Source organism: Spea bombifrons, chromosome 4, assembly GCF_027358695.1.
Source record: "Spea bombifrons isolate aSpeBom1 chromosome 4, aSpeBom1.2.pri, whole genome shotgun sequence".
Taxonomy (NCBI): Eukaryota; Metazoa; Chordata; class Amphibia; order Anura; family Pelobatidae; genus Spea; species Spea bombifrons.
In genome coordinates this window covers 38,665,023-38,678,856 of record NC_071090.1, presented here as the reverse complement: position 1 = coordinate 38,678,856, position 13,834 = coordinate 38,665,023, and the positions used below count along the sequence as shown (strand labels likewise).

The window sequence follows — 13,834 nt, the reverse complement described above, 5'->3', positions numbered from 1 at the left end:
TGTAGAGTGCCCAAATACCCCTGATAGGATAGCCTGGATTGTCTGCTTTACAGAAATATATATTTTCAGAGGGAAAATGTAAAAAACTTAGATGTTTTTTTTCAAATTTTTGCTAGTTTTTACTAAATTTCTAATTCTAAATTTTCTGCTAATCATCCAACTATGGTATCACAAGGAAACTCTATCTCTCCTTGAAAAAACAATACATAGTTTATATGGGTACACTATTCACAGGAAAAGAGAATCATCGCTGAACCGATATAGCGCAAAAATTGCAAAATTGCTCCGGGCTTTGAGGTACCAAAAACCCCTGGGATTGAAGGGGTTAAGACACTAATCTGCCCTTCCAGTATACGCATGGGTTTCTGAAATAGAGTAATTGAGGTGTGATCAATTGTGGAATCCATCACTGCAGCAAGAAGGCACAGACAAATTGTTTTGGGACAATGATGGCATTCTCTAAATATGTAAATTTTAGCTTTCCTGATAAAAAGAATGGAGACACCTGCACTTTTTGCCAACGCCATTGTGTGGATGGCAAGTGGTATAATAATTTTTACTATAACACTGTTGGGCACTCGGCCTCGTGAAGTGTGTCTCAGGCACACCCACTGTGTATCTGTGTATTCGAGCTATGCAACTCTTCTAGAGAAAACCTCCTTTTATGGGGTGTATTTAGATTTGTGGAGATGCATTTTGAAACAGCCATAGTTTACATTTACATCTTCCTATTTATCCATGATGCTGAAAAAAAATCTGTGTACTTTACCAGCCTGGGGTATGCAAATAAAGGAGTACAGAACATAAATGAAAATAAACAAAGAAACAAATTTAGAACAAAATACTAGTTACATATGCAGTAAACAAATGACCGAGGGGAGGGTTTGTGTTGGCTAAACTGCAGTCATATTGTACATTAGCCAAGTTTATCACCCTTGGGCACCATAAAAATGTAAACAGTTTTAAGACAGAACCTTAGAAATAAATACACAATCCTTAACTAAGCCCTTGTCTTGGGTATTAAAACTTAAACTTTTACTTTTTCTTTTTCCCTCTTTTTTTTTTGCAGGACTTTGTACAGGATTATTACACTACATATCAGCACTCAGGCCTATATATGCAAGGTAAACTGCAGCGCACAAGCCTGCTATTTAATTCACAGTTCTTACCCATGGCTTTTAGCTTCAGATCTTTCAACAGAAATAAGAGCATTGCACTATTCTATGATGAAGGTCCATTTAGCTACGTGTGTTTTTTTCTTCTTTTTTTTTTTGAAGTAGATTTCCACTCCTGGTTTACGTGCATGGACGCTGGTGTGGCATGGTCAGTCCTTGGAGACATATTCACTTCCTGATGTCATTCTTTGATGATTTGTAGCCCTTTCCTCCAGAGTATGCCCCCAGGTAAGTATGACATTCTGGATAAATTTCACTGAAAATCCCCAATGGCACCTGATATTATTGTGCCTCAGTGCCTGGGTAATTGCATTAAAGGACTTCCTTTTTGTACTGTGGCCCGTGAGAGGTCTGGAAACACAACATTCTTTGCAGATCTAGCTGATTACATGGGGCCTGCATAATTTGCTCTTTAACGTTGGAAAAAAATGCACTTGGGACATTCTGCTTTACCCCTTTATACTTAAGGAATCTTTGAATCCTATCAAAAGAGATATCTTCTGGAAACGTATCCCCTAATAAACGCCAGAATAAATTTTGCACATACCCAGTAAGATAGATCAGATGCCAATTTATCTTCAGCGACCCCTGATGCTTATGTTGTTTCTCCTCTAGGTCCGCTAGTTTAACTTTAAGTACTTCTACCTCAGTCTGTAATAAAAGCTGCGGGATCAGACAATGTATTGTGTGCATTTGCAAAACCCCCATCTTAGATTCTAAATGTGCCATGCTCCTACCTAGTTCCTGCGCTGGAGGCTTCTTGCATGTCTTTTTTAATCACAGTGTGTCTCCTGAAACATTGAGTATAGTCGTGCAGCTATCAGGTTATTCGCTGAGTAGAAAACTCAGATTCTGTCACTGATCAAATTCCCTCTGAAGAGTCTGGGTGAGCCGTTCTCTCTGGATCATTGATAGGTTGGTGCCATTTTTTTGTTTCGGCTGAAATTATGCAGCTTAATTTTTCCAGTTATTGTTCAGACATTATGCGGCTGTATGTGGAGTGTGGCAGGTTCCATGCATGGAGGTAAAAATTTATTTTTTATAGAGCCCTGACATAGAGCTCGCGATTCAAATGGCCATCTTGCTTAGCTCGCTAATCACTCCCCCCATTGATCCTGCATTTTGGAACTAGAGCTGCCACCCTCACTGACATTACTAAAGCCAGAAGTTAACACATAATGAAATGTAACAGCAAGGTAGAAGAACCTTTCTGGATATCTGCACAGAGCTGTGTAACCAGCCTACACTTGTGGCACCTAATTTTCACAATTATTTTTTTCTGCAGAGGAATACTTCAGATGTTTGTCCGGGTGCTGTTCTTTCTCAGTATGTTGCCAAAGAGGAAAAATGGGCAAGCGTAAGGATCTGAATGACTTTGACAAGAGCCAAATTGTGATGGCTAGACTACTGGGTCAGTGCATCTCCAAAACTGCAGCTCTCGTGGGGTGTTGCGGGTCTGCAGTGGTCAGTACCAAAAGTGGTCCAAGGTAGAAAAAGTGGTGAACTGGAGACATGGTTATTGGCGGCAAAGGCTAATTAATTGATGCACGTGGGGGGCGAAAGCTGGCCCGTTTGGTCAAATCAAACAGACGAGCTACTGTTGTACAAATCGCTGAAAAAGCTGAGAAAAGCATTTGCTGAACTATGGTCCTCGAGGTATCCTTACAAGTGCCATAACACAACACATATATTTCTGAATTTAAATTCCTTCATTTTTTTTCTTATTATTGCTGTAAACGTAGTTTAGAGGCCAATTTAGCATGTCAGATATACATTTGTTGACGGTGTACTTTTTTGTGTACATAAACCAAATGTTTGTTGGCATTGTATAAATAAGCTACAATGTACATTAGCTAATGTTAAAATATTACAGAAAAAATACATATTTTTCAATGCTTTCTCTCCATCATATGTAAAGTCTTTTAGGTGCTGATCAAAAAATGTAGAATATATTTCTAAAAGATTCTGGAATCCACCAGTTTGCTGTACATTTTTCTATCTACTAACTAGCACAAATAAAATAAAAGCTGGAATAACATGTTGAAAACATATTACACATTACAGAGTCTGTTCCTGGTGGGAAAAAAAGCTGCACTACAAAACAATTGGCCAATTCATATAACCAAAACCTCTCATTTATATTATGTTTATATATTTGTTGCCAACTTTATTAGGGTGAGAAGCCCAGACAGTATTTTGTTTTTTGTATACATTGTACAGCCAACACACTGTATTTGCAGCATGCTCACACTGTTTGGTAGGCCTCATATTATACATTTGTATTATTTGAGCCTGAGACTAGCTTAGCACACCGACATTTTTTCTTTTCCCTGTTTGCACATATTTGAGGTTGTTGGCTCCTCATCAGTCTGGTTGCAGCTTGCTGTCCAGGGGTTAAATGGGAGGAGGTTTAATTGCACCTCCCCCAACACATTCATCTGGTTTTGGTAGCAGTATAAACTGCTTTGTGTGCCCACTATATAGGAGGAGAGAGTAGGTTCTCACCCTATTGAGAGTGTGCTTTGACGTGGCGGGTGAGCTTAATTATGCTTTGGCCAATTCATATAACCAAAACCTCTCATTTATATTATGTTTATATATTTGTTGCCAACTTTATTAGGGTGAGAAGCCCAGACAGTATTTTGTTTTTTGTATACATTGTACAGCCAACACACTGTATTTGCAGCATGCTCACACTGTTTGGTAGGCCTCATATTATACATTTGTATTATTTGAGCCTGAGACTAGCTTAGGGCACCGTCTTTTTTTCTTTTCCCTATCTACAAAACAAAACTACTGAACAAATGGTTGGAAGCTAAAGGTGAAATGGGAATATGATATATGTAGGAAAACAGTAAACTGTAACCGCTGGAGAAGTAAAATCATATTATTATTAGCTTGTATTACCTGACTTGGCAACTGTCTAGTGTAAACATTCCATATAAGAAGACAAATAATCCAATTATCGCTGCTGGAAAAAGCATTCCCGTATACCAGCCTAACCATGCGAAATAGAGGCCAATCTTCTCCCCAAAATATCTTCTGTAAAGAAAAGAGATAAATTCTGATTCCCCCAAAATAATCAATCAGACTTTTTTAACATACATGCATACAAAACACAGTGATGGGAGATTAGAACAAACACACTATTGGGTAGAAGATCTGACCTTGAGATTCTGAGCTGCATTTCTATTGAAGATGAGATTGCAGATTACCCCTACACAAGGATGGCCAATTTTAAGCACTGTAGTTATTGTGAAGTACAATCTGGTATCAGATTGTTCATGAAAACAACTGTCCTGGAACACACTTACATTCCCATGGTGCGGCAACTGCGGTAGTCCACCAAAGAAAGTTGTGCATTAAGGATGTTTCTATTAGCCACTGAAAGCCATTGTGCCAGTTATAAATAGCATAACAACTGATGGGAGGACTATACAAAAAATTAAGACAATTGTGATCAATTAAAGTACATTAAATAGCAGTGTTACCGGTTTGTGATAAACAGAGGCTAAGCATGGTCATCTAGCTGTTCAATTACTGCACAGACCCAATCATAAATATATAGGAACGAGATTCAGAGCTGATGTAGATAAGATCCCTTTACCTTTAAAATCATTACATGGTGACAATGGACTCAATCAAACATAACACACTCCAAGCTAATCATAGCTGGTTGGTGTATGTAAAAACCATTATAACAACTTGTTAATAATAATTTTACATTTACTTACCGTACAAGGTCTAATGGCTGATACTTATACCAAACTCCCCAGGAGGCCCAGCACTCAAACAAAAGATGTCTATGATTCTCAGCTCCATGTGTCTTTATTGAATTTTTACTTCTGTAACTTCCCTTTAAAACATAAATTAAAAAAAGAATACAAATACATGACTTGGGAATATTTGTTCCTGAAGTTACATTTTGGACACGGAATAAATATGGCATTACTGCTGAGACAACTTGCTTTTAACTGAGAAATATTTTTTGTATTTTTTTTTTATTATTTTAGTATATTCCCAAGTCATGACAGTTTAATCACTAGACCATCATCTTTGACATAGACTATTAAAGAGTTAATATTTAATTAACAGTCTCAAAGTCAGCTCATGTAGAAAGTTCTCAGATGCGGTAATAAAAAAATTGGTGGCTAACTCTATCCTGTAATCTGTATTTATAGTTCTCATATCTTGGAAAATGTTCAACAATTGTATTGTTACTCAAACAGTGCAGCCAATGCAAATCAATAAATATATTTACTAATTGCGCAACAAAATGATTCATTCACTACTTTAACAAGTATCCCACATAAGCTGCACATTTCTCAGCTCTGTAAATATTGGATTTTTGTGGCAGTACAGCCTAGGAAAACTAATATGTATAATAAAATACACACATCAACTAAAATGCAATTTGCAGTTACATGATAAAATATCTCTTGCAAGATAATGTGATAATCAAGTGATATCTTTAGCATGCTATATTTCTTTATTCATTGATACAACCCATGTGATTTTAGTGGTAACATAACAAATATAATATCTGCAATACCCAGGGAGACTAAAAAGTCTTAGTAGTTAGGGCAAAGGTCCTCTGCAAGAATTATATCATCAGTCATAACATTAAAAAAAAAATCCTTTTTTTTAAAGCAAAAGAGTTACATAACTATAACTGTAATAGATGTAAGTAAATTCAAATTTAGTATTTCAGCAACAATAAGATCTAAGACCTGTTAACATTCATAGTGAGGGCCAATTAATTATATATGTATCTTCAGCTCTGCTCTAGGTGGAACAAGGACAGCTCCCTAACGACTCTACTACACGCACCTCCATAGTCACTATTCTTATTGGTGGGAACCAGGATATAATATACTATCCCAGAACTCTGCCTCTTTGAGACATGTAGTTCCAGGAACAGCATGCTAAGGAGGTTTTGCAAAGTCATCGGTGGCATAATTGGATCATTTGTGGAAAGCAGAGTCCATTGACCAGGCATTAGGGTGATCTATCCCGGGTTTTGCAACAAGGGGGCTGCACTCCCATCGACCTGCCACCCTAGGTCTAAATATGCCACTGGGTCCAGTTGTCAAAAAAGTGTTTTTACCTGCTGTGTGTGTAGCTGGACTGTGGCTGTTGTTTGTGTTTCCAGTTATCTTAGATCAGAGCAACAGTATGAAATGTATACACTCAGCAAGAAGCCTGCCCAGAAAATCATCGGCAGTGATAAAGGCCCAAAGTCTCTACTCATAGTTAACAAAAAGTGTGTAATTAAGAACGGACAGGTCTCTGGCAAGCATATTGCAGTTCTAGGTTTATTCTACGGTTTTGGTGCCTGAGTACTATATCTTAAAATGACATGTAAATCATCAAAATGTACCTCATGTAAAGGGAAGGAAGCTTCATATGTACAGTTAGAAAGTAAACGGTTCAGTCCTAAAGAAAGACACAAAAATATACAATAAATTACACATGTTCTTCAAAGAAAGTACAATATCAAAGAGTCATTCCATTCTGACCTTCATGGTGGAATTTTCCATTTACCAGAATGGACTATTTTACAAAACAGGGAAATATGATCAAATCCATGACAGCTTTACTTCAAAATTTACTCTGCATATTTTCTTCTGTGCATTATTTAGAGGATTTTTTTTTCAAAGTAAAGTATAAATTATGTGAAAAAAACAACTAATTATGAAACAGAAAATGTCGACAAGTAACAGCTAAAGGTTTTTGAAGGCTTTGTTTTTTATGAAACCACAAAAGGCGTAATAGGGATTCTGACTCTGATATTAAATAGTAGTTGAAGGTAAAACCACTGAATGAGAACTATTGCCAAGTGTACTTTACTAAAAAGGGTAAAACAAAGCTTTAGAACTTTCTCTTTCACGGTTAAATACCACCGGCTTCAGGAGGGAAACGTGAAACGTACGAGGAATACGGAGGTTGCGTGGCCAGTCCAGTTCATAGGTAACAGGGTTGATACGAAGGCGGACGGAATAAGGTCCAATAAAGCAAGGAGCCAGTTTCTTGGAGGGAGTAAGTAGGCGTATATGTTGGGTAGATTGTTGAGCCGCTCCATTGGTTTGGGGGTGATAAGCGGTGGAAAAGGAAAGGGTGATACCCACAGCTTTGCAGAAGACTCTCCAGAATCAGGAAACAAACACCTGGGGAAGGCCGTGGAGTCATACGACGTCTCTGACGAAGATGACTGCAAGCTCCTTAGCTGTCAGTAATTTGATGAGAGGCGCGAAATTAACCATCCTGGGAACCGGTCAACAACAGTAAGTATAGTGGTATAGCGATGAGAGGGAGGTAGCTCCACTATGAAGTCCATGGTGATGTGGGTCCAAGGATGACAAGGTACTGGAAGGGGCAATTGCAGACCGGAAGGGGGAGTCCTGGGGGTCTTGGTCATAGCACAAGTGTGGCAAGATTTAAGGAAGTCTGCAACATCCTGTCTCCAGGAGGACCTAGAGACTGACAGGTGCGCCGGAGACCAAGGTGGCCCGCAAACTTTGTGGTATGGTGCAACTGGAGTATCTCCACACGGTATACAGGGAGCACGAACAACTTGTCAGAAGGGGTCTGGGCTGGAGCAGAGGGTTGACTGGCTTGAATACGTTGCAGAAGGGGAGAGGCAACGGCAAGAGTGACAGCAGAGATGATACGGTTAGTAGGTACGATGGGTTCCGGGTCAGCATCTACTTCGATTATGAAGGGTTGAGATACATCAGGATGTATGAGGATCGAACCGGACACAAACAGGGTCTTTAGTTTATGGAAGGCTTAGACTGCAGTGGTAGGCCAGTTATAGCAGTCAGCTCCCTTCTTGGTGAGATCGGTCAAAGGTCATTGGAAAAGTCCCGGATGAATCGGCGATAATAATTGGCAAAGCCGAGAAATCTCTGGAGGGCTTTAAGTCCCTGAGCTTGTCAGGATCCATCTCGAACCCTATACCACTAGTGACGTAACCTAGGAAGGATACACGGTTGACTTCAAATTCACATTTCTCTAGTTTTGCCTACAACCGGTTTTCACGAAGACGTGTCAGGACCTTTATTTATGTGTTTTCGCTGTGAAAGCACATCAGGCGAATGCAGTGGCTACTCTAGAAACAATATATAGGGGGGGCACACAAGATACCACAGTCAAACTGGGGGGGGCATTCATAATTTCAAAAAGTAATTTGCTATGGAATTATACTTTTGTTATTGGGCTAAAAAAATACTTGATCATTCAACATGGGAAGCCTGAAGCCACAATTGAGTGCGACTAATCCTTGAAATAAATATTATAACACAATAAATAACTTTTCCACTAAATGATTTCAGGGCCTTGAACGTTTTGTCCCCTGACGTCACTACAACTTCAGGAGGGCATTTTATCTCTGGATAAATATAAATGAAATAATTCCTACTGTAAATTAAGTGCCAGGAAACAGATGACCAAACACACACACCAACACAGGCTCTGTCACACCGACAACCAAACACACACACACCAGGACAGGCTCTGCCACACCGACAACCAAACACACACACACCAGGACAGGCTCTGCCACACAGACACCCACACACATCAGGACAGGCTCTGCCACACCCACATCCAAACACACACACACCAGGACAGGCTCTGACACACTGACACCCAAACACACACCTTAGGACAGGCTCTGCCACACTGACAACCGAACACACACACACCAGGACAGGCTCTGCCACACCAACACCCAAACACACACCAGGACAGGCTCTGCCACACCAACTCCTATACACACACACCCGAGGACAGGCTCTGCTACACTGATAACCAAAAACACACAAACAGCAGGACACAATCTACGTCACAGACGTCTACATCAGGATGTATTTTTCACACTGCATTGTCGTTTATACCCCCCTTAGTGTTTTTGCCCCTTGTGTATTGATGCCCCTGCTGCTCATATTTATTAATATTAGCCCCAGTTGCCGATAGCAGGTATAGATCAACACATTAACACACAAACCAAGCTTTGCATGTATAGATCAACTGAAATTCACTTGTGATCTCAGCACTGAAGGTATATATCAAATAAACAGAATCAGACATAGAAATCCTGTATTTGCAGGTATACAATAGTATATGAAACGTAGCATTGCAGGTATAGATCAAATAAATACATGGAAACAGGCTCTGGTTCACCTGCAAGCGACCTTTAACTCCTGTTCCCTCCCGGCCCAGTTTCGCCGTCAGGAGTTAAAGGTCGGTACGAACGAATCTATTCACTCATACAGACCTTTAACTCCTGGAACGGGGAGATCACTGGTGCAATAATTTAAGCAGGTATTAATCAACTGAATAAGACATACAAACACTGTATTTGCAGTTATACATAAATAATGTATGGAAATATATAGATATGGATCTACAGAATAACGCAAAAACCCAGCTTTGCAGGTATAGATCAATTGGAATCCACATAAAAACACGTCATTAAAAGGTATATTTAAAACCACCTAAATTACAGGCATAGATCACAGGTTGCACATCCCAAAGCCAGCCCTGTTAGCAATCACACTCCTATCATGCCAAGTCAGCCAGTACATGCTGGTACAGGGTGGCTGGAAGTGATGTGCAGACCCCATACTGCTGGCAGCATCAATACACAAGGGGGGCAGCTAGCTAGGTTTCAGCATGTACTGGCTGACTTGGCATGATAAGAGTGTGATTGCTAACAGCGATCACCGTCCCATCATGCCTAGGTTCCAGCACTTACACATCCATGCTATCACACACACTCATTCATTCATATACTCATTCATTCATAGATTAATTCCCTCAATCACGCATACTCTTTCAAACACCCTCCGCACACCCTTACCTGCACTGCAGCCCCTCAATGCCGCTCACAGACTTCAGCAGAGGGCGTGGCCTCCCTCTGCGTTCTCTGGTATTGCACAGAGGAAGCAGGACTGGAGCAGAGTCATGTGATGTCACGTGAACTCTGCTAGGTTCCGCTTCCTCTATGCAGTACAGAAGACCCTCCCACAGCAGGGCACGAGCGTGCGGTCCGCGTAAAATCGGTTGCCCTGGCTGCTGATCTTACGCGGGCCGCACCCTCTCTCTCCTCCCCATTAAAAAAAATAAAAAAAAGACGGGGTTTAAAGTCGCATTGCGACTTTATTCCAAATTCGGCAGGGGGGCAACAGGGGGGGCAAGGATTAACCCCGTAGATCTAATTTTCTGAAAACCTTCGAGTCTTTGAGACGGTCAAACAACTCAGAGATGAGCGGCAAAGGGTGTTTTTGATGGTGATTCGATTAAGACCTCGATAGTCAATGTACGGACGTAGACCTCCATCCTTCTTGGAAACAAAAAAAAAATCCTGTGCCGGCGGGAGCCGTGGAGTGGCGGATAAAGCTTTTTAGGAGATTTTCACGGACATAGGTCTTCATTGCTTCCGTTTCAGCCAGGGATAACGGATACACCCTACCCCATGGGGGTACGGTACCAGGAAGCAGGTCGATAGGGCAATCGTAAGGACGGTGTGGAGGGAAGGAGTCAGCCTCCTTTTTGTGGAACACATCAGCAAAGGTCTGATATTGTGGAGGTAGGATGGTGGTATCTAAGGAGGCAACCTTCAATACACAGGGCTGAGGTGAAGCGCAAGTGGAACACCGCCAGGAGGTGATCTCACGGATGGACCAATTGATGTCTGGGTTGTGTAGCTGCAGCCAAGGGTAGCCCAACACTGTGGGAGCAGCCGAAGAAGAAATTACATGTAGAACCACAGTCTCTTTATGGAAAACCCCTATTTGGAGACAAAGCAGTGTAGTGTCATAGGTCCTTGATGCCGGTAGGAGAAGCCGGCCATCGATTGCCTCCACAAACACCGGAGAGGCTTTCTCCTGCAAGGGTATGTTGTGGAGCCTGCAGAAGTCGCGGTCGATAAATTTTCCGGCGGCTCCAGAGTCAATAGGGGCCGGGGCTAGAATGGTTCTCTCCTGGACTGTGAGAGCAGCAGGCACAAACATACGAGAATCCCGGTCGTGGGAGCGGCCACGGAGAGGCAAGTCCTTACACGTAGGCAGCAGATGGCTGCGCATCAGCTGCTTGAAGAATCTGTTATCTGCATGACCTACTGAATTCCCGTCACTTGCATCATGCACACGCAGGTAGATGGGATCCTTAAAAAAGCTGTGTCTTTTAATTACTAAGTTCTGATGGGAGGATGGGCCTTGACTATTTCAACAACCTTTTTCCAAGGTGCTTAGTTGTTGTTTGGATTTCCTAGCTGAAACTTAGCATTTGATATCCTCTTAAATCAGAACCGTAACCAGTACCTGGCCCTGTAACCATTTCCTGGCTGTTCCCATCCTTCCCTGACACCCTGGTTTACTGCTACCATTTCTTTGCCCTGCACCACTAATTCTTTGGCACCAACTTCAGACTTGTGTTTGCCCTCTGGTGCTTGACTTGCCTATTGGTTTACCATGACCTCCAGTTTGTTAACATTTATCTAACACAGATTTATCACAGTCTTCTTTCGCTTAGGCTCACTCGCCAACACACATATATTGTGCTTGGATGCCATTATTCCATCTGTGATGCTGACCAAGTGATCAATGCTGACATCATATGCAACGTTGCACAGTATGCGTCTCTAATTTTTTTTTAGCCATGAATACTCGCACATGAATAGCAAAAAAATGGGTTACAATTTATTTTGCGTGTGAAAACATGAGACACGTGAATAGCGAGTATTGAGAGCATCTGTCTCTTTTTATTCTTGTATCTTCATGATGTTTGGATTATTTCTCTTAATGCCATTGCCTATTGCTTATAATGTAATAATGGCAAAATTGGTAAAATTTGGAATAAACTGCTTCTGTTGAGCTGAAAAAGTAATTTAAAAAAGCACATCCAGTGTAATCCACTGCAAAAAGGTATTTACAATGATTCAATGTAGCATCCGGGTGAAATTATTCATAACATTTTTTTTGCTAAATGCCAAACATGTACATTAGTTTAGGGCTCATTAGTGGCTAATATTATTTATATTTCATGCATATGTTATAACAATACTATTGTATGACACATTTACCTATTTTGTTTTTTCCTTCTTCATATTTGACTCTTTGCAGAATATGGTGCACAATCCGACTTCGCGTGGCATTGTTAAAAAATGTGTCTTTGTTATTTATAATAAAACTACAAAATAAAATAAAAAAGTTAAAGCTGATTTTTGTGACCATGATGTTCACAGTGACCAAGTACAGAAATACTAGAGTGCTTGAATTTTAAATACAGGAAAACAACAATTTTATAAATGCAATTGATGGAATATCCCTTTGAAGTTGTATAACAAATTTGATTTAGAAACAACATAGCTAGCAGAGAATCATTTACTATAAAATGTACATACATAGACAGACAAATGGCAAGATATGGTAATATTTATTTGCCATCTAATAAAATAAAAAACAGTTAAGTACCATTCACCTTTCTGAAAACAAGCTAGCCACATTCCTCTTTTCATATTCATGACATAAAACGGCAGATAATTAATCTTTACAAGATTTAAAAAAATTGTTTTATGCTTACATTAGTTCTCCTACCAACAGACAATGCACTTATCAGAGGAACAGCAATACTCTCATGAACAAGCACCTCCTAATAGAATGTTATTCCTTCTTGATCCACATTTAGCACCTGCTTTTTAGACAAATCAAAATAATTTAAAGCAAATAAAGTACCAATTATCATTGTAACTGTTGTTGAACCACAACTGGCATGATTCTCAGTCAATATTTGGCCTGCAGAATTGTGGATGAGAATGACAGGACTCATAGTTCAACAATGGGTTAAGTTTTACCTGGTTAGCCCTATAGTTCTATATATATATTGTGGCTTGTCCGGAGAAGCTGATTATGTGCAAGACATTCCTCCATTCAACTATTTTACTTAATCAAACTTACTGATGAATTCGCTGTTGACTGAAGGGGGCCGTGTAACAGTCATTCTCTTCAAGGTCTGGTATTGTCTCCTTATCCAATCTCATGGGCTTTTTAGGCAACCATCCACGAAACCTGCTCAACTGTTTCTCCATCCTTGCATTAAAAGATAACAAGCAAAAACAGCAAATAAGTCGTACATTTTTCACTTGCCCACTGCAGAATGCATAGTGTTAACCTGCCAGTTAATGGCCTGTAAGACCCAAAACATATATTGTAATATATTGAAATTATAATTAGGGTATCTGTTTACGTACAACTTTTCTTTTTTTGGCTTCTGGCCACATTGCAAGCATATATATTGCAAGTACATTAAGTTCCAATAGAACCCTACATACTGTCCCTATAAAAATAAAGGGAGGTGAAATTTAAATAGTCTAGCAAATGTGGCAACAATACAGTGAAGGAAATTAAACATGTATCATACTGGCATGAAAATAGCCCTAAGGTCCAAATAAGATCTTGCAGTCTCAGAACAGATATCAAAAAGAAGCAGACTAGGCTGTGGGTTATATAATGTACAAAAGATGTCTAACATAGTTTGTTGGCAAAACAAAAACTGTTTACTGCTATGACCAGGTAGACAGTGACTCATGAAGGTTTCTTGAAAGACAGAGGTAGTGATTCAATCCAATCCATTTGAAGAAGTCCTACCCCCTCACT

At 40.1% G+C, this 13,834-nt stretch overlaps 1 protein-coding gene across 1 annotated transcript in view; it reads right to left on the bottom strand.

The window, feature by feature from the left end:
* The window catches only part of ANO4 (anoctamin 4), an 88,184-nt gene that overhangs the window by 50,818 nt on the left and 23,532 nt on the right, over positions 1 to 13,834 (bottom strand). Inside the window, exons 7-11 of the mRNA XM_053462082.1 lie at positions 13,136 to 13,267; positions 12,262 to 12,368; positions 6,556 to 6,611; positions 4,910 to 5,031; positions 4,083 to 4,217 (exon numbers count right to left, since the gene is read on the bottom strand). Coding sequence (XP_053318057.1) covers positions 4,083 to 4,217; positions 4,910 to 5,031; positions 6,556 to 6,611; positions 12,262 to 12,368; positions 13,136 to 13,267 — 552 coding nt within the window. The remainder of the gene's footprint in view (positions 1 to 4,082; positions 4,218 to 4,909; positions 5,032 to 6,555; positions 6,612 to 12,261; positions 12,369 to 13,135; positions 13,268 to 13,834) is intronic.